Here is an 18,421-nt window from a genome sequence, read left to right on the forward strand (position 1 = left end):
GGCAAACTGACATTGTTAATGCATTTAAATAGAATTGTTTACCATTACTCTGCCTCATTTTGCAATATTTGTAATAGAAATAGTTACTTGTTTTCTCTGTGTACACTGCAGATGTTACCTGGCAAGTGAACTGAGTTTCAGTACACAGGAAGAATGTGTTTTGCTCTTTTGCCAAAGTAATAATTTTTGTTTTTAACGTGTGTTTAAAAGCCTTCTAAATGGCATGCAAATATTTGAGAAAAGCATACTAAATCTAGGAAATGATTTAGTTTCTTCTGGGTTTGCAGCAAAAAATTAGGCTAATAGAATTAAAGGCTAAAAGTAAGAAGCTAATGATGTACAGGAGGAAGCCAATAGAGGCAAAATGCTGCAGAATTTATTTTGACAAAATAAACAGAAGTTGCCATATAACAGTACTTGCAGCACTCTAATTAAAATGGGTGTTTTTCCCTTGTGTGCTGCTATTTTTTTCTTCTGTGTTTTGATCTTCTGCTAGGTTTCTTTGCAGTTTCATTCCTGTTTCATCATTTATGTACCATCTTATATTGCTAACCACTCCTGACTTGCTTTTGTGTTTCAATTTCAGTATTTGCTGCTTCTCCTTACTGTGATGTGCTTAGTTCTTACTCCTGTCTCAAAGCCCTCTTATCCAATATGCCTTCAATATCCTACCCTCTCTTTTGAATTACCTCTCTCGCTTCTGTTCCATGTTTTTGTTTTCCTGTCCTTTGTCTTTCATTTCATAATGTAAAGGCTGCAATGACTGTCAGATGTATTGTAATAAGCAGTTTTTCTAAATGCTGCTTATTATTGTAAATCTGTAGGTTTCGATAAGCTCTGGTTTTGTCCCTCCTTAGGCAGAGGTGTTAAATACTATTTTTCTAATCTGAATTCACAAAAATACATGTGATGTCTTGCAGTAGTCTTGTCATTAATGATTTTAAGGTTTATTTTCTGAAAATTACATCACATTTTTCTGTATGTCCCCTAGTAACTCTTCTCAGTTTAAGCCTCTGTCACAAGAACAGCCGTGTGCTGGCCTAAGGAGTTGCAGAGTCAATGCAGTCATTGCTGGAAACGTGTAATGGGGAGTGGTCTTGGGTCTTGGCCAGAGAGGGCAACTGCTGAGCAGTAGCCTTGTCCACTGTTTCAGACTTGCATGAGAACTGTCATTTCCATGTGTAAGGACATTTCCAGGCCACTCTGACCTTAGAGGGGGACATCTGCTGGGTCCCTTCACTTCTAGGTCAGTTCCATATTTAACCTGTAACAGCTGTGCATAGGTGCTGAGCACAACAGGAAGTTTCTCTTTACAGTTGCAGGCTCTTTTTGTTTAAAGTCTTAATTTGTCCTAGAACTGATAAAAGCAGGGAAGACTCAAAATGCTTTTGGAGCAATGAATGTATGCTCTGAAACAGTGTTTCAGCGTGAGGCAAAAAAAGGGCAGCAGGAAGGCAAATAGGCAATGACTCAAAGATGGAGTGAATTGAGTAGCCTTCTGTAACCATGATTGTTCTTGTTTACTGTTGCAGTGCGGTCCAGCAGCACTTGGAAAATGGTCCAATTAGCCCCTGTTTCATTTGTCTTGGTGGTTATGGGGTTACATTGTGTATTGTATTATGTTTCCTGAAAATCTGTGTGAAGCTGCTTTGTGATCAGTGTTTAAACAAGACTCACATAAAAGCCAGGAAGCTGGCTTCCTATGCCTTTTTATTAATGTTCAGAATCTGGAGGTATTCCTGCATTTCCTTACTTCAGGACTCCAGTAGTAAATGACTTCTGCACTTGGTTTCATTGCAGCTGTGTCTGTTTCCCAGATATTTAAAATTTATCCGGGAATTTTTCCATAGATATCATCTGATAATTCAAACTTGTGCAAGGAAACCACATTTGAGACATTCTGCTTTGCTTTGAGTAATATTTGCATCAAAAAATAGTTTAAAAAATAATAAAATGAATCCAGTACTATAGTCCAAAGTTAGGTTGCTGTGACCCTGCAAAGACAAATTCTATAAGATGTAGCCATAAATTCTCAGTAACAGATTTCTGTTATTTGAATTGAGCAAGTTGGTGTGTAAGTTTAATTTTGAAACAAGTGTGTATCCTGTACTTGAGTGTTAGTTTATTCAACAAAACAAGGAGAAAGCTCTTAGGTGTGAGGTTGAATACAACTGTGCATTGTAATCATTTGGACAAAAAAAATTTCTGGTTTGAGCACAAGAGGTCCATTATCATTGTGTTTTGAGCTCTTTTGTTGACAAGAAATATGACATGATAGTTGTCTATGTGGAAAATCTTGTTGTATCTGCCACCTGTTTTCGATGAGCTGACAGGCTAGGGTTAATGAAAAGTATTTTCAGCTTAAAACTTTGAAGGATGTAAATGGTTTCAACAAGGATTTTTAGAGTTGAAAAACATTTGTTTTTTCATAAACATATGCCTATTTTTATTTCTGCTTGTGTTACAAAATTCTGTTTATACCAGGTTTTGTGTGATTGATTTGCTGCTTTGTTTTTATCATCTTTATGGTACTGACAGGTAGTCAATTGGCTTGAAGGACCTGGATCAGAACAACTAAGAACCCAGTGGGGAATAGGAGACTCCATTAGAGCTTCACAAGCTTTGCAACAGAAACATGAAGAGATTGAGAGTCAGCACAGTGTGAGATTTCCCATACCCTTTTCAAGTATCAAAATAATTCTAAATACATGTAATTATGAGCAATGTATTTTGGTTATGAATATCTTGGAATTTTGCATAGTGCATGATGAGTTACAGAGGAAATTACCTGAGCATTTACAGAACTAATACAGTCATTATTATTGCATTTTTTTTCCATTGTAGAAAATTACGGCTTTCTATCTGTGATTTTTCTTGGGTTTAGTATGTTACAGCAGTTCTTAAATTTTCATGGAGAGTAGAAGGAATAAATTTACTTTTTCCTCTCTGCCGAAATGTCTGAGAAGTCCTGCACTTCTCAGGTGAATAACTCAATGCTTTTGTCTCCATTATACTACACTTACCAGTGTAGTCAGTAGCTGAAACTGGCTTAAGACTTCCGTTGATCAAGACTTTAGAAATACTTTGTGCTCATAATGAAATCATGGGTATGCTATTTTGTAACCATACTAACTTGATGCCTTTGCTTCTAATTTTGAATACTTCCTAAGCTTTGGTAGAATTTTGTCTTTCCGTCAGATGATTAACTATAATTAGGTTATGAATATTCAGTGTTCCCAAAGGGAACTTTGCTCACAGTGCTGTTCACCTTTTCTGACTTTCATTGATGTAGACGCTCATTATTATGTCCACTTTTCCAAAGTTGTGTTTGCAGTCATGACAACAAAAATAGTCACTGGATTATAGTTTTTCAGATGTAATTTAAGGGGGAAAAAAAACCCAAAACCTTTAGTCTGAGAAACACAGCACCCTAGACAACACTAGTTCTACTGAGTCCACCTTCAGTGAGTATGGTTTCCTTGATGGATGCAGCAGTGTAGGTGTTTGTGTTTGATTAAGTAAATCCCATCTCCTCTATCTTGTCATTGCTTCAAGCTGTTCAAGCAGTGTGGAAACCAGTACCTTCTGAAGTGTAAAATGTCATGCAGTTGAAATCCTAATTGGAAAGAAAAAAAAAAAAACCAAACCCAAACACCCTAGACTACCTACTTCATCAACAAAAATAAATTTGAGTGTCTTTTAGTTATATTGGTGTTTCAAACTGAAAGGAGAAAACAGAACTGAGCACACTTTTTTCTCACTTTGATATCTATAACAGAGAACTGCGCTTTAGCTGGGGCTAAATGCAGTTCTTGAAATCCCACTGAAGTTGGCAGGCTGTCCTACAGTGTGCTGAAGCAGTGGCAGCATGGAACACAGCTTGGTTCTCAGGGGCTGGCAGGAGTTTGCAGAAATAACTGTCAGAAAAAAATATTTTGTATTTTATATATTTATATTTTATATCAGAAGAAGTAGTTGGGAACCACTACCTTAAATTTAGATGCCTGTTTAGAGATTAAAACCATTTTTTGTCAACAGCACCAGAAAAATGTTCTTTGCCTTTTCCTTAAGTTTTTACTGTATGCTTCCTCTTTCATTGTTTTCCTGTTTTCTATCACCTAATAATTGAATTGACAGTTTGTATGCTTGCTTTCTTTCATCACCTTTTTTTAATGTTAGTTATAGTATTTTGAAGAGTCTTGCAAAATTGTTTGATTTGTCTCAAGTATACTTTTCATTTTACGCTGAAGTGAAAAAATAATTTCCATAGGGTGCATTTTTGTTTTCTTTTTTCTGGTGAGAGAGTGGTTGGATATTTTTTGGGGGAGGGTGTTAATTTTCTGACAGTTTTATTCTTGAGCAATACACTATAACTGTTGTTCTTGAGCAGGTTTTTACTCCATAGGCTTGAGCTGTCACATACAACTGTGCCTAAGTTCTCCCATGAAGAACTTGAGGAATATGCTTTTTATACCTTGTTTACTGGTACCTTATATTTACTGATAGCTTGATCATAATCAATTACTGCAACTCTTAATTACTTCAGTGCTAAAAATAAAAACTGGAAAAAAACCAAACCAAAATCCCTAAACAGATGAATATATTAATCTAAATTTTTTTAACTTCTCATATTATAGTTTATATGTCACATTTAGCTGGATTTGTATGTTCAGTGTCGAAGAGCTGTGTTCTGTGAACTGATTGTGCTGAATGCGTGTATTTATAATACGTGTGTCACAGTGGAAGATACTTTCACATTATGTCATCAAAGTTGCCCCTTTTGGGACAGATGAGAGATTTAGTCTGCTCCTAAATTTTTGAATGATTGCTAATTTAACCTTTTCATTACTTTTTCTTTATTCTCCTCCTTGTTCTTTTCATAGTTTTTTTTTTTTTTTCTGTGAGCAGATGGTAGAGGCAGCTTTGGGAAAAAATAAAAAAAATCAGAATATGGATATTTATACTCTGTTTTGCATGATTTGTAGCTAAATGATGCAAAAGCTGAAGACATAATTTACAAAATTCTAAGCATCCCAATAGGAGCGAGACAAGAATACAAATTAAATCCAGTATTGTAGGCCAGTAGATGGTGCTGTTCCATAGAAATGCATAGGACTCTTCAAGGTCAAAATTAGAGCTGTTGAGCAAACACATTTTGCTTTACAGGCATCTCAGTCATGCAGGATGTGAATGTGATCTGGATGTATCAAGCTCTTTTTAAATCTCCCCAAATTGTTAAATATTTGAACTATCTTCCTCTGCAAATACACCAACAGGATAACCATAACTAAAACTTATGTATGTATTCAGTAATCAAGCTATGTGAAAAACAAACCTGCACATTTTGAATTAAATAGTATTAAGTTTTCCTTAAATAAGAAACAAGTATAATTTTGAAGTTTCTGTGCATGGGCACTCTTTTGTTCGGAAGATAGAGATTAGTTCCACTTCGTCAGCAGCAGTATTTTTTTAAAATATTTTAAGGAAATTATTGCTAGTTTCAATCATGTCACTGAAAGTAACATCTGGATAGTCCTGTAAACAGCTTTTTATAATAGCTGATCATTTGGCAAATTCATCTTTTGTTTCAATAGACCAGTACAGACATCTAAGCACTAGAAATTTGTTTTAAAATGGTGGAATTCCTCTTTTGGTGGAAGTTTGTACTGGGACTAGGAGCCATGCATTGAACTCTTCCCATCTTTCTGCACTAAATTTTTTTTTGAGGCAATGCATGTATTAGCATCTACTATACCCTTTAAGAGTTGATTTAAAACCAGGAATATTTTTTCCTTCTCTCTGAGATGGGGCAATCTGTAATAACCTCATTTTTCAGTCTGATTATTTATTAACGTGCAGTTGGATGTATACCATTTAAGAGAAATAAAATTGTATGTGGCATTTTTAATTCTTCATCTTCTTGTGTTTCTAGGAGTGGTTTGCTGTTTATGTTGAGCTTAATCAGCAGATAGCAGCTCTTCTAAATGCAGGGGATGAGGAGGACCTTGTGGAATTGAAAGCATTGCAGCAACAGCTGAGTGATGTGTGTTACAGGCAGGCAAGTCAGCTGGAATTCAGGCAGAACCTATTACAAGCAGCACTTGAATTCCACAGTGTTGCCCAGGATGTAAGTGTTTCTTCTTAATTTTTTTATGTACTGTCAATAAATTAGTGTCTTAGTATTGGAGATGTTGAAAACATTGGAAAACTATTCAGGGGGATGAGGGGAAATGTGTCACTTGGAAAATCCTGTAAGTTGTCATTTGCTGTAATTGAAACACTGAGAAAATTGGTTCTCCCCTTTTTTAGGAGGGAAGTACTTTGCAATGCCTTATGTTTCAGTAGTATTTGAAATAAAAAGGTGTCTAGGTGAAAAGTTACTTTTTTGCCCCTCTTTTTTTATTTAGAGGCATATGCATTAATTGAACTGGAATTTGTTGTAATTTTCATAGCTTCTTTTTGTAAAATGGCATGTTCCTTTCCTATATTAAAAAAAAAACCAAAACCAAGTAGAATCTTGATTTCTTACTCTCCCACCATCTAGGGATGCATGCTCTTGGATTTCTACGAGGCAGATGGGTCATTTATCTTTCATCTTGACTTTCATTTCCTGTAGCTGGAAAGAGAAATTTGAAGCTGACAAATTTCCAGGCATTTAGAAGATTGTAGACCCCACCATCTGAAGCTCAAACTTCTTTTTAAATATCAGCATTTATGTTCTTACATTTTAGTTGTCTCAGCAATTGGATGGTTTACTAGGAATGCTGTGTGTGGATGTAGCACCAGCAGATGGAGCATCAATTCAACAAACATTGAAACTCCTGGAAGAGAAATTGAAAAGTGTTGGTAAGCAAGATATTCCACCATTTCAGACACACACATTCTAAAAAGTGCATTACAGGGGGAAGAAACAATAATCCCTTTTTAAAAATCACCAGAAAAGCAGGGGGAAAAGATCTTATGACTTCTGATTCCTCACTATCTAATGTTCCACTGGGCTACTTTGGGCTGGCTTATGCCATCTGCTGTGTAGTAGTTTTGTCTGGAGAAATTATCTGGAACTGTTTTCTTTTAAGTATTTTGCATCTTATATGTATATATATTTGTTACATGGCATTATCATGCCTTTCATCTGTAAACAAACTTCTTTTCCCCGTTAATCTTCTTTAGTGACTTGGGATTATAGTGCTTAGATGATCTTTTGGTCTCCAGATCTGATGCCTTGATGATTAAGGTTTTATTCACTCAGTTTTAGAATGCTTGTACTGAGTGTTTTGCAGTAAACTTTGAATGTGTATGTTAATAAATGGCACATTGAAGGTTGTTACCCTGTCAAGCATATGGAATTAATTATTTCAGTTGGAATGGGTCTACTTGTGTGATCAGCTTGTTCATTAAATCGTGGGAGAAAGAGCTGCAAAGAAAAATAATTTACGGTAGAAGTAGGTATGATTGGAACATAACAGTTTGATGCATAAATGAGATATTCCTTCAAGGAAACGAACAGCAGAACTGCCAGTAAGAGACATAACAGCACATCCCAAGGGTTGGCAAATTTCAGCATAGAAAATTGTATCAGCCATATCAGATGTATTATAAAGAAGTAGCTTCTGCCAGCAGTGGAAGAATACTTAGGCTATAACTGCTTAGCAGTGATAACTAATTTTAGGAATTATGTAACTGTGTGGATGGAAGACATTAATTAGCTATGTATATGCTGAAAAGCTAACAAGCTGTCAACTTCTATTCCTTTTCTTGTTATCTGCTAGGTCATAAAATAGCAAAGCCTTAGTTCTTTGTTAATATAGACAAAATGCTCACTCGAACTTGAGTTGGAAAGGGTGGTGAAGGACATAGTAATGTGCTTTTAATTTTCCAGGTTCCAGTCTTCATCCATGTATGATTCTGTTGCATTTCCTCTCTCTCCACTGAGGAAAAAACTCATCAAAATTCTGAGTAATTATTGACCTTTTTTTCCCCCTTCTCTTACTAGACTCAGGCTTGCAAGGCTTGCGTGAGAAAGGTCAAAGTCTTCTGGATCAGATATCTAACCAGGCATCATGGGCCTATGGGAAAGATGTGACCATTGAAAACAAGGAAAATGTGGATCATATCCAAGGAGTGATGGAAGATATGCAGCTAAGAAAACAAAGGTGAGAACAGCAATTCTAGCCTTTAAGATTTTTGTGTGTTAACAAGTCACTTTTTATACATTTAATTTGTTTTAAAGAATCCATTTTGTTTTATGTTTAGTTAAGGTTCGTGTTACAACTGTAATTTATATTTGTAGTATGTTTGAATGGGACGGAAACTTCCCTGACTAATCTGTTTTGGCGTATTCCTGAAAACGAGCACCTTTTATATTTTGGTGCTGGATGGAGTACTTGAATGCCTTCCTGTGCTTGTAAATGCTCAAAAAATGATGCATTCCTTTTATATGGAGTTACAAAAATATGCAAGAGGCATCTTTTATATGTCAGCAGTTTGAGATGGAAGTATAATATGACTACAGTAGTGGTGATGGGTGTGAAATTACATATTAAACAGCCTTGTTTATCCTCTTTATCACAAGCTCTATCCTTTGAGTATGGTATTTTCATTCCTGAAGATAGCAGAACAAATGAGATGGTGTTGATGAGGACAGGGTACAAAATGGAGGCACAGATTCTCAGTTTTCGAAAGAACAGACAGTGGGATACTGGACCATGCAGTCACCCAGGACATGGGGTTTATGAGTTTTGGAAAATTACATACAGTAGGGGATGAAGTTGCAGTGTGGAAAAATGTTGAAGAGAGTTGAATTTATAAGAAGGATGAATTTTGCCATTGTCTTCTTCCTCCAAAATTTGATTATTTGTAATTAAAGATGTAGTAGTACTGGATTTTCTGTAGTACTGCCTTTCTTTTTTTCAACTCACCAGTGTGAAAGAATTAGATGCTGTTGCCAGTCTTACTGCTGGAACCCCTGAGACAATGCAGTACTGTGCATAAAAAGAGCCTGAAGTTTGAGGGCATTGGCTGAGCAAAAAGGTGCCTTTAGGCAACAGCAAGGTCTAGTGAGCATCAAATTGCCCATTTTATAAATTAATTCTGCTATTCATAAACTGTTTTCTTAGGGAGCTTAGTGTAAGAAAACGTGTTTTGGTAGTGCTAAGGGAAAATACTGTTTTAAGTGTGCCCTCTGAATCCTATTACTTCAAGCAATCCTTGTGTTTAGAGGGCCAGCTGCAAAAAGCTACAGAGGACTTGTCACTGTGCAATAAAATGACAGTTGGAATTCTGCACTGAGAAAAGAGATGTACATGGGAGAAGGAAAGACTTTATATACACAGTAATGGACTCTGAGTCAGCTGTGAAGTCAAAGATAAACAAGTTGAAAAAACTTGTTGAAATTGCTTCAGTGTTCAAACGTGCAGGGAAAAGCAAGCAGAATGCGAAGAATTGTTAGGAAAGGAATAAGAAACTGAAAGAAGAATGTCATTGTGTCACTGTATAGATTGGTAGTCCATTTCTGTTTGTGTTACACAGTTCTGGTCCCTATTCTCCAAAGGGTTATAGAATTGTGGGAAGTCAGTTGGAGGACTAAAACATCAATAATATTTCCAGACAAAGGTATGAAGCAGCTTTCAGGTGGTGAATGATTAAACAAGGTTTTTTAGCCTGGATGAGAGACAAAAAAATAAAAGTACTATCTCTCAGTAACTTGTATTTTTCACAACATTGAATTTTATTTTTTTTCCAGGTTCTGTTGAATGTTTCTTGTTAGTTACAGGCACATGTGTTGGTAATGTTTATTTTTAGGGGCATTTTGCTGCTTTATTTATGGTTTTGGAACCTATAAAGCGTTTTTCTGAATTGTTAGACCAGTTGATGTCCTTTCTGTAAGCATTGCAGGACATGTAACAAAACACAGCGTGCTAACAAACTGTTCTTTGGAAGAGCTTATGTTTGTAACCAGTTTGAAAAAGGTCATGCACACAGTCTTCTACATTTGCTTATAAAGCCAACTGTTGTTGACATTAGTAATTCCATTTGCACTGAACAGGAGCATGAGTCTTGCTGTCTACTTAATAGGCTCTGAAATTGAAGTGATGTATTAGCTTAGATGCATTAGCTTAGGTCTCATTGTGGAAAGAGAGGGACTTTGAACACTGTTACTGGAATTCTGGAGAAAGAACTGCAAACGGTGCTCCACTCAGAACAAGATAATTAGAGTCAGTTTTTATATCGATTAAGTTTTGACATGCTTCCTGACAAGTAAAGCAAAGGACATCATCATATAAGGGTTTAGCTATTACTGCCCTTACTCAGCTAAAAAGAAAAATGGATAAATGTATTGCCTTTTAAACATCCTATCGTATTCATCAAGAAAACATTGGCCACAACAAACAGTACAGTTTAGAATTATGTCAGATTAAAGCCAGCTCTTACCTGAATTTTAGTAGGATAAGGTCTGTCTTAGCAACTGAAGCCTCTGTGTTGCAGAGCTTACCAGTGCAGCAAGGTAAAGAACCTGGATGCTGCTGCAAGACCTTGTAGCTGTCTCTGGTGTTGCTGCCTCCAGCTTAGCCATATCAGGAATCTTGAGGATCATTATTTTGGTGACTTGGTGTGCTCAATTCTATTTATTGCAGGTTTCTTACTGTTCTCTGTAGCACTAGATATTTTGGCCACGCTAAGCAGCTTTAATCGCCTTGTGACCAACACTTGTGTATTAACGTTTCTCACTTGAAAACGTTGTTGTCAATGTCAGAGTGTTTTCTATCTGCTGTTCATGTGTTGTGACTGTTCCTGTGCTGCTCTTCAAGGTGTGAGGATATGGTGGATGTGCGGCGACTGAAGATGCTTCAGATGGTGCAGTTATTTAAATGTGAAGAGGATGCTGCTCAGGTATGGAAATACCTTTCAAATTTCATCATTCTGGTCTTTGGAGTTCACTGGGTTGATTTATAGGGGCTGGTAGTTTTACAGTACTTTTTTTTTTGCAACTTTCAAATGTAGTTATATTTAGGGGAATATATAATAATAACAAGGGATATAGCAGTGTTTGAAAATAGTGTATTTGGGGATTGCATGCATGATCTACCAGCTTGTAACAGCTCATTTAACTTATTTTCTGTATCAAAAGTATATGCTAGTACTGAAGTAAACTCACCCTTCTGGTTTAATTTCTTTTTTAATGTATTAATTTTTATTCATTTGGCTTGCTTTTAAGGCAGTAGAATGGTTAAGTGAACTGTTGGATGCTCTGCTGAAGACACACATCCGACTAGGAGATGATGCTCAAGAAACAAAAGTTTTACTGGAGAAACATCGAAAATTTGTTGATGTTGCACAGGTGAAATGTGTTATTTTATTTAGCAATGTGGAATTTGTGCAGTTTCACATGCTCTCCTAAACAGAATCAGTATCTGTATGGACAGTCATTGAACAGCTGTCACTGGGCTTACTGGTCTGCCTCAATGTCTGAGTGAAGAAATTGATTGCTGGAGTTGGCAGTGGCCCTAATGAGATGTTGCAGTTCTACCAAGAGCAGCAATGCTGCAGGTCACTGCCCTGGTTAACCTTCACATAGGCAATGCAAACAACCATACAAAGCTCATTGGCTCTTTTGTGAAAGATGTATCTCAAGCAGTCTTTAAAATTATTTTTGACAAGCTGGGCCGAAGCACCTGGTCAGGTGCTTTGTCAGTCGTTCACTGCTTTTAGGAGTGTCTAATTTGGACTTGTTAATTAACAGAAATAATGTTTTCTAATTCCACATATTGGTCTGGAACTGATTTTTCTCTTTTGATGAATAAGAGTTCATGATGACAGGAGGCTCATTTGCTGTTACAGTGATGTGCCTTGGGGCACCTGGATGCTGGCTGACCATAGACATGGTGCCAGTGAAGTCAGGGATGTCCTCTCAGCAGTGGATATCAGGTATCCCTTGGAAGATCCAAACAGCTGTTCAGAATTTTTAGGAAACTCTCTTCTTTAGCCAGTGTGAACACTAGGCAGCAGCGGGTATTGGATTTTTTTTTTTTTTTTTTTTTATTAAGAGTGAAAACACTATTTGGTCATTACAATTTTATTCTTACTTCAGCAGCATTTCCTAGTAGATCAGATTAGTTTATTGTACTTAAGGAACCTAAACTGTTGAGCTTCCATAAACTTTCCTGCTGTTGCTTTAAGATGCTGTTTTGCTCACAGGTAAAGTGCAGAGTTTTTACATGCACTTACTCTCCCCTCTCCTCCAATTTTTAGAGTACTTACGATTATGGGAGGCAGTTACTGCAGGCAACAGTGGTCCTGTGCCAGTCCTTGCGATGCACTTCTAGGTCCTCAGGGGACACACTTCCCAGACTGAATAGAGTGTGGAAACAGTTTACAGTGACTTCTGAAGAAAGAGTACACCGGTTGGAAACAGCTGTTGCATTTCATTCAACTGCTGAAAAGGTGAGTGTTGTGTTTTCTTAAGAAGAAAAATTTCTTACCTGAGTTCAGGCAAACAAAATCTAAGAAATATGAAGTTGCCAGTGTGTATATTTACCCTTTCTATATATTAAAAAAACAGAAAAGGCAGAAAGAAGAATTCAAGTATATTTCTCCAACCATTAACTTCAGTACTTACTGTAATAATTTTTGATATACTTGTATTAGTATAGGGCCTGCTTAACTAAAAGGAGACCAGCACTCTTCAAATGGGAATTCTGATATTGATGATAAAGCATTTCTTTGTATCTTTTAGTCTGTAACTCTTAAAAGCCTCTTAAAACACTTCTTTGTGCAAGGTATGAAAAAAAGCTATCAGGTCGTTTAATTTCTTTGGAGAGTTAAAGGTGTATTGCCCATGCTGCTTTGGAAAAAAATAAGAAGTGGCAGAGTAAGAAGTGGGCAAAAATAGAGCACTAAGTACTAGTATTGGGTCACAATCCCATCTGGAAAGACTTGTGTTCAGGTTTTTTTAGTCCTACCTGTTCCATGCCAGATGTGGCTTTTAGTTTTGAAACCTGTTGTAAAGGGCTCTTCATTAGCCATGGGGTTTCCACGTGACATTATTGTCTTGTGTGTTTAATGTCATCAGTCACTATTTTTATGCATTTCATATTTGTTGCAGGAATATTGTCTAGGAAGACTACTTTTTATTCCCTCTCAGAAGTAACATAAAACATTCTCATACGAAACAGTGATAGCCCTGAACTGTCTTCTTAATAGACCTTAATCAATATTTTCTTTTCTTGAATTATATGTTGGTTGATCTCATGTAAACGTGGCAGCAAAAATGCCAAAAGAACACTCATTCTGTCAGTTAATGGCAGTTTAAAAACTACATGCCTGTGTACTTCATTTTGTATTTTCTTACTTTTATTAAACAGATTTTGCAGGAATGTCCAGAGCAGCCTGACGCTTTTAATGATATGGATCAATTTGATGAAATTGAAGCAGTTGGGAAATCACTGTTGGACAGACTAACAGTGCCTGTAGTTTATCCTGATGGGTATGTAGAATGGTTTTTCTAATGCCTTCAGAATAATGCTTTTGGTAAAGTTTTAAAATAGTCTCATAGGCAGAAGAATCCTGAAGACTTATTGCTGAAATAGAAAAGTGAGCACGTTTTTATGAAGTTTGAAATAGGACCTGCCTGCTTTCTGTGTAAAGATGGGAAAGAATTTTTAATGAGTATTGATGCACTGCCTTTTTAAAATAGTGAATTTTTTCACACTGAATGATTATTAGATTTATGCAGTCTTTGCATCAGCTCAGTATGCAGAAGTAACAGAAGAATGACCAGTCCCAGTCTCTTCTCCCTGGAAAAAGATACCAGATGAGAATTACAGGATTTCAATTTATTTATTTGCAATTCTTATCTATCTAAGTCAGTATACTGAAGATAGATAAATTTATATTTGACTTATACAAAAATATTTAAACAAAACCATACTTCCATCGAGAAGTTTTCATACTAACTTTAAATTGTTAGTTCTCTTGAGCTGCAAAAACAAATTCAATTTGGAATCTCAGCCACAATAAAACTCGGTACTCTGTGTTTAATGATGTCTGTTGTTATGCTGAGCTTGTAGTTAATTTCTATGTGAGTTACAGCCAAGCTATGAAACAAGTCTCTGGTGTGTAGGAAGCCACACGATAATGAAGAAGGTCTGAAATAAGTATACTGAATTAGAGACTGAAACCTTATGAGAGAGCATCAGGCAACTGCAGTAAGGGTTATCTGAAGTCTGTCTGAAAAATACAGTTGCAGGAAGCTGATCATGAAAATTTGTCATCTTCTTTCCAAAATGCCATATGCCTTCTGCAGTATAGATCCTTCAATACAGAATGCTAATCATGAAGAATAGGGCCCCAGGCCTGAATTAGTAGTGATTTTTACTGTTCTTTCAATAGTGTGTTTGAAAATAGTGGAGGATTTTATAGCTGTAGGAAAAAAAAAAAAAACAACCCAAAACAAACAAAAAACTGACCCCAAACCAGATCAAGAAGTGTTTGTTGAAGTGTTTTTGTATAACTTCTGTACAGCAGATTCTAGTGACCTGGTAAAAGTGTAGCCATTGTTCACTCCTGAGCTTTATTTCTGACCCCTCTGGCATTCCAGTAGAGTTTTGCTTATCCCCCTTCACAAAAATGGTATTGTAGGTGTACTGTATCTCAGGACCCCCTGCTTATCCTGGCATTCTGGTTTTGGAGTGTTTAACAAATGGTTTGCAAACAGTTTGCTCATTATTAGAAATAGTTTGAGATTTAAGAATTTAAGAATGTCATAAATGCTTGGGGGCATTTCATCAGCCTGTTCACCTCTTCAGACTTCTGCCAGTATCTTTTTGGAAGTTCAGGTCACTGTTCCCTGTCCTGCTCATGGCTTCTGTGCTGTCTGAGGAAATGCTGTGATCCATGTGCAGTTATACAGTCTGACCAGTTACCTCCTCAAATGAGTCCATTCCTGCATAGAATAACTCTTCTGTCCACTTTTAACTGTCTAAAAGTCCTTTGTCCTACTATCATTTCCAAAGTGTACAGTTTCTCTGCTTGGTAACTAGATTTAATGCATGTTCTTCTGAAACACGTATTCTGTTTAAACCCTCCCTTTGCTGACAGCTTGGTTAGTGGTTTCCCTAACATTTCAGCTGTTCTTTGTTGTATTTGAATTACACAGCCATTACAGTGTTCCTTTCAGTTTGAGAGGTAGATGGCATAATTTGACAGCATGTGGTTGACTTAACATGTGAAGAATCCTTTATAATGAGGCAATTTTATAAACTCAGAATTCATGTATAGACAGGTATCACAGGTTGTCACAGTATGCAAAATTGTCAGACTGACTTGGGGGAGAGCCAGAGAAGGGAGGTAAGAGAGTGTTGGGAAGCATCTTGTGCTTGTAGAATAGTGCCCTGCTGTTCAAATCACAGAATGGTTTGGATTGGAAAGGACATTCAAAATCATCCAGTTCTAGTCCCCCTGCAGGGACACCTTCCACTAGAGCAGGTTGTGCTCGAAGCCCCATCCAACCTGGCCTTGAACACCTCCAGGGACAAGGCAGCCACAATGGTTCTCTGGGCAACCTGTGCCAGTGTCTCACCACCCTCAAACTTCTTTTGAGAGTGTCTTTTGGATATGAAAGGCTCACTGAATATTAATAACAATTCCATAAAAATTTGCCGTTGAGTCTCGTCACTAAGTCTCCAAAGCCTTTTAAAGGCGGCATTTAAATGACAAGAGGAAAAAGTAGCTATTTTTCTTATGTGCTTTTTTAATTCTACTATGATTAACAGGTGTATTCATGTACTGAATTACTGCTGATGATTTATTGTGGTTTGGGTTTTTCTAGGTCTGAGCAGTACTTTGGGAGCCCAAGTGATATGGCTTCTGCAGCAGAACACATTAGAGAGAAGATGAAGTTAGTTAGCCTGAAAAAGCAGCAGCTGAGACAACCAGAGGCCACTACTCCAGAGAGCTAATACTGACCTTGTCCATGAATTCATAACAGGACTTCAGTTTGTAATCCAGCATGTTGTTTGCATATTACAGAATTTGATATAATATATTAAAATGCATTTCACAGCTGTTACGAGTCTCATCTTTTTTTTTAAGTAAATGTTCTCAGCATCTTAATACTGTACATCTATCAAGCCATAATTATTTAACATGCTATGAAACCATAGACTCCAAGTATCTTATGAAAAGGAACTGTAAACTTTGCACTGAAATTTGCTGTAAAGCTTTACCTGACCTGTCAGCTGCTTCTTAGTTAGTCAGCTGATGCAAGCTTTGAGTGGTGCTAATTAAAGTGTTAGAAGTTCCATATTATGAAACTCTAGTTCTTTGCTTCCCCCATACCCAGGTGATGTAGTAATTTTAGACTGTAAGAAAAGTACCTGCAGTGTAGACTGTGGTAACCCTGTAATTTTAATTTGAAATACTTAAAAAAAAAAATCATTTTTATTGTGCCAGTATGCAACCTGCCCATCAGATCTTTGATATATCAAATTCATTAAACAGATGTTTTCTTATTTGTATTGATAATGTATTAAAAGCTGTTTGTGCTTAATAAAAATCATCTTTTTAAAATCTAGCAAATTTGTTCTGGTCTGTATTTCCAAATATTGTTTATGTTACATTTTTATGATAAATGGTAGTAAAAATAATTACTCTCCGAATATATTTATAAAGTCTGTATATTTTTTCTTATTAAATACATTGTAGCTATAACGTATTATATGGAATATAAGGGAACTGCTGTTGAACTTTATTGATGTGTGCAAAAGTCCAGGCTATTTTTTTCTTTCTTTCTGATTGCAATACTTGCACAAAAGTAAGATGGTATTTGCATACGTCAGTGTTATATTAATAATAGTTTTGTTCCCTTGTAAGAGTGGCACATATTTCCTGTGCTTTATTTCTAAGTCCTTTGTTTCCCTTTGAATGGGGAATCATGAATAATGTGAATATCCCTGTTGGTCCCTTTGTGGTTAAAGGTTTTCATGTAATGAAAGAGAAATTAACATGAGGTTCATAACTTAAAACCATGAGATTAGTAATAAAATGAAATTTATTCAGAGAAGGGAATTGGATTAAAACCAAACCAGCTGTGTGCATGGCTTGGTTAACTTCTTAATCTTCAGGATGCAATCTAGATATAATCAATTATTATATTTTTGGAAGATTGTGTGGGATCTGACCATTTTAGAGTACTGTGTGTGGAACTGTAGGTCTGAGAACTGTTATCACATTATACTTTGCTCACAGTAAAGATAATGCTTTCTTCTTACAGGCATTGTATTACTCTGCTTATTTTCCTGATAGATCTGTCATTCAGATATTGTATTTACTTATTTTTCTTAGTTTTATGCATTTTCTCCAGAGGAAAACAATGATTTAAATCAAGCCATTTATTAAAAAAGCAGTCATTCCAAATTATCGGCTTACCTGTAAATTCAGTGATTAAGATATTTTTCCCCTTGGGATATTTTGGCAGAGGAAACACAATTTTTTAAATGCACTTAATGCAATGGTATGATATTATGTTAATATTAGTTTAAAACTAACTGAAGTTTTATAGACCTTACTGAAGTTTTATAGACCTTATTTATAAAGAGACTTTTTTGATATAATATTTTCAATTTCAATTTAGTTGCTTAAGTGCTTTTCAGAAAGCTGATGTTATTACATCTAAAATTTGGAGGATATAAATTCATTTAGAAAGAACCCAAACATGAAAAGTATGCATATATTTATTATAAAGTGCAGTCACAAAAGGAAATTAATTTAGTCATTAATAAGCACCATGTTTCCAGTTCTGCAGCATTTGTAAATTGAATCTGCTTATGGTAAATAATGGTCTGCAGCATAAAATCTCGTTAAAATATTAGAGTAAGCAAGTATTGCGAACACTTATTTTCAGGTTTTTTATTTTGAGGGTTTTTTTTTTAATTTTATTTTTTTACTTTGTTTAGGAGCTCAATACTGTATGCAAACCCAGGGCACTATCAGAAGCTCTTCGCTCATTCCTGTGACAGCTGCATGCACAACTTGGAACTGATGACTGCTCACCCCAGTAACCCTGATGTTAATTTTAGCTCAATGTGTGTAGTCCAATCCTGACACTGCTCTTATCTGTTGTTTGACATTCCTAGGGGCCAGTGGATCCTGACTTTCACCCCGTTGACTCTAACTGAGTCTCCAATACAGCATCCTTGGCTTTTGCTCTACCTTTCTGCTCTCTTCTCTGGAATTCCTTGCCTTTAGGCAAATCAAGCGTCTGGCAAAGGGCTGTTATACTATCACTTCGTCAATTGCCTATTTTGTGTGTATCAGGAATGAGGGCAAGTAGTTTTCTAAGTCATGTTGCACAAGAGTCTGCCAAATATTTCAAATCCTGTGATCTCTGAGAATGCCTAGTGTACTGGAACAATGGAATAAACAT

The 18,421-nt window shown here is 36.2% G+C and overlaps 1 protein-coding gene across 5 annotated transcripts in view; it reads left to right on the plus strand.

Moving 5' to 3' along the window:
- The window catches only part of SESTD1 (SEC14 and spectrin domain containing 1), a 50,341-nt gene extending 33,766 nt beyond the window's left edge, over positions 1-16,575 (plus strand). For all 5 annotated transcript variants that reach the window (XM_066322729.1, XM_066322724.1, XM_066322726.1 and 2 more), the window contains 9 exons: positions 2,539-2,661; positions 5,933-6,127; positions 6,732-6,846; positions 7,994-8,153; positions 10,809-10,890; positions 11,216-11,338; positions 12,250-12,441; positions 13,362-13,483; positions 15,827-16,575. In XM_066322729.1, the coding sequence (XP_066178826.1) occupies positions 2,539-2,661; positions 5,933-6,127; positions 6,732-6,846; positions 7,994-8,153; positions 10,809-10,890; positions 11,216-11,338; positions 12,250-12,441; positions 13,362-13,483; positions 15,827-15,956 (1,242 nt within the window). In that variant the 3' untranslated portion in view covers positions 15,957-16,575. The remainder of the gene's footprint in view (positions 1-2,538; positions 2,662-5,932; positions 6,128-6,731; positions 6,847-7,993; positions 8,154-10,808; positions 10,891-11,215; positions 11,339-12,249; positions 12,442-13,361; positions 13,484-15,826) is intronic.
- The last annotated feature ends 1,846 nt before the right edge of the window (positions 16,576-18,421 follow it).

The sequence above is a fragment of the Sylvia atricapilla genome, chromosome 7 (genome assembly GCF_009819655.1).
Source record: "Sylvia atricapilla isolate bSylAtr1 chromosome 7, bSylAtr1.pri, whole genome shotgun sequence".
Taxonomy (NCBI): Eukaryota; Metazoa; Chordata; class Aves; order Passeriformes; family Sylviidae; genus Sylvia; species Sylvia atricapilla.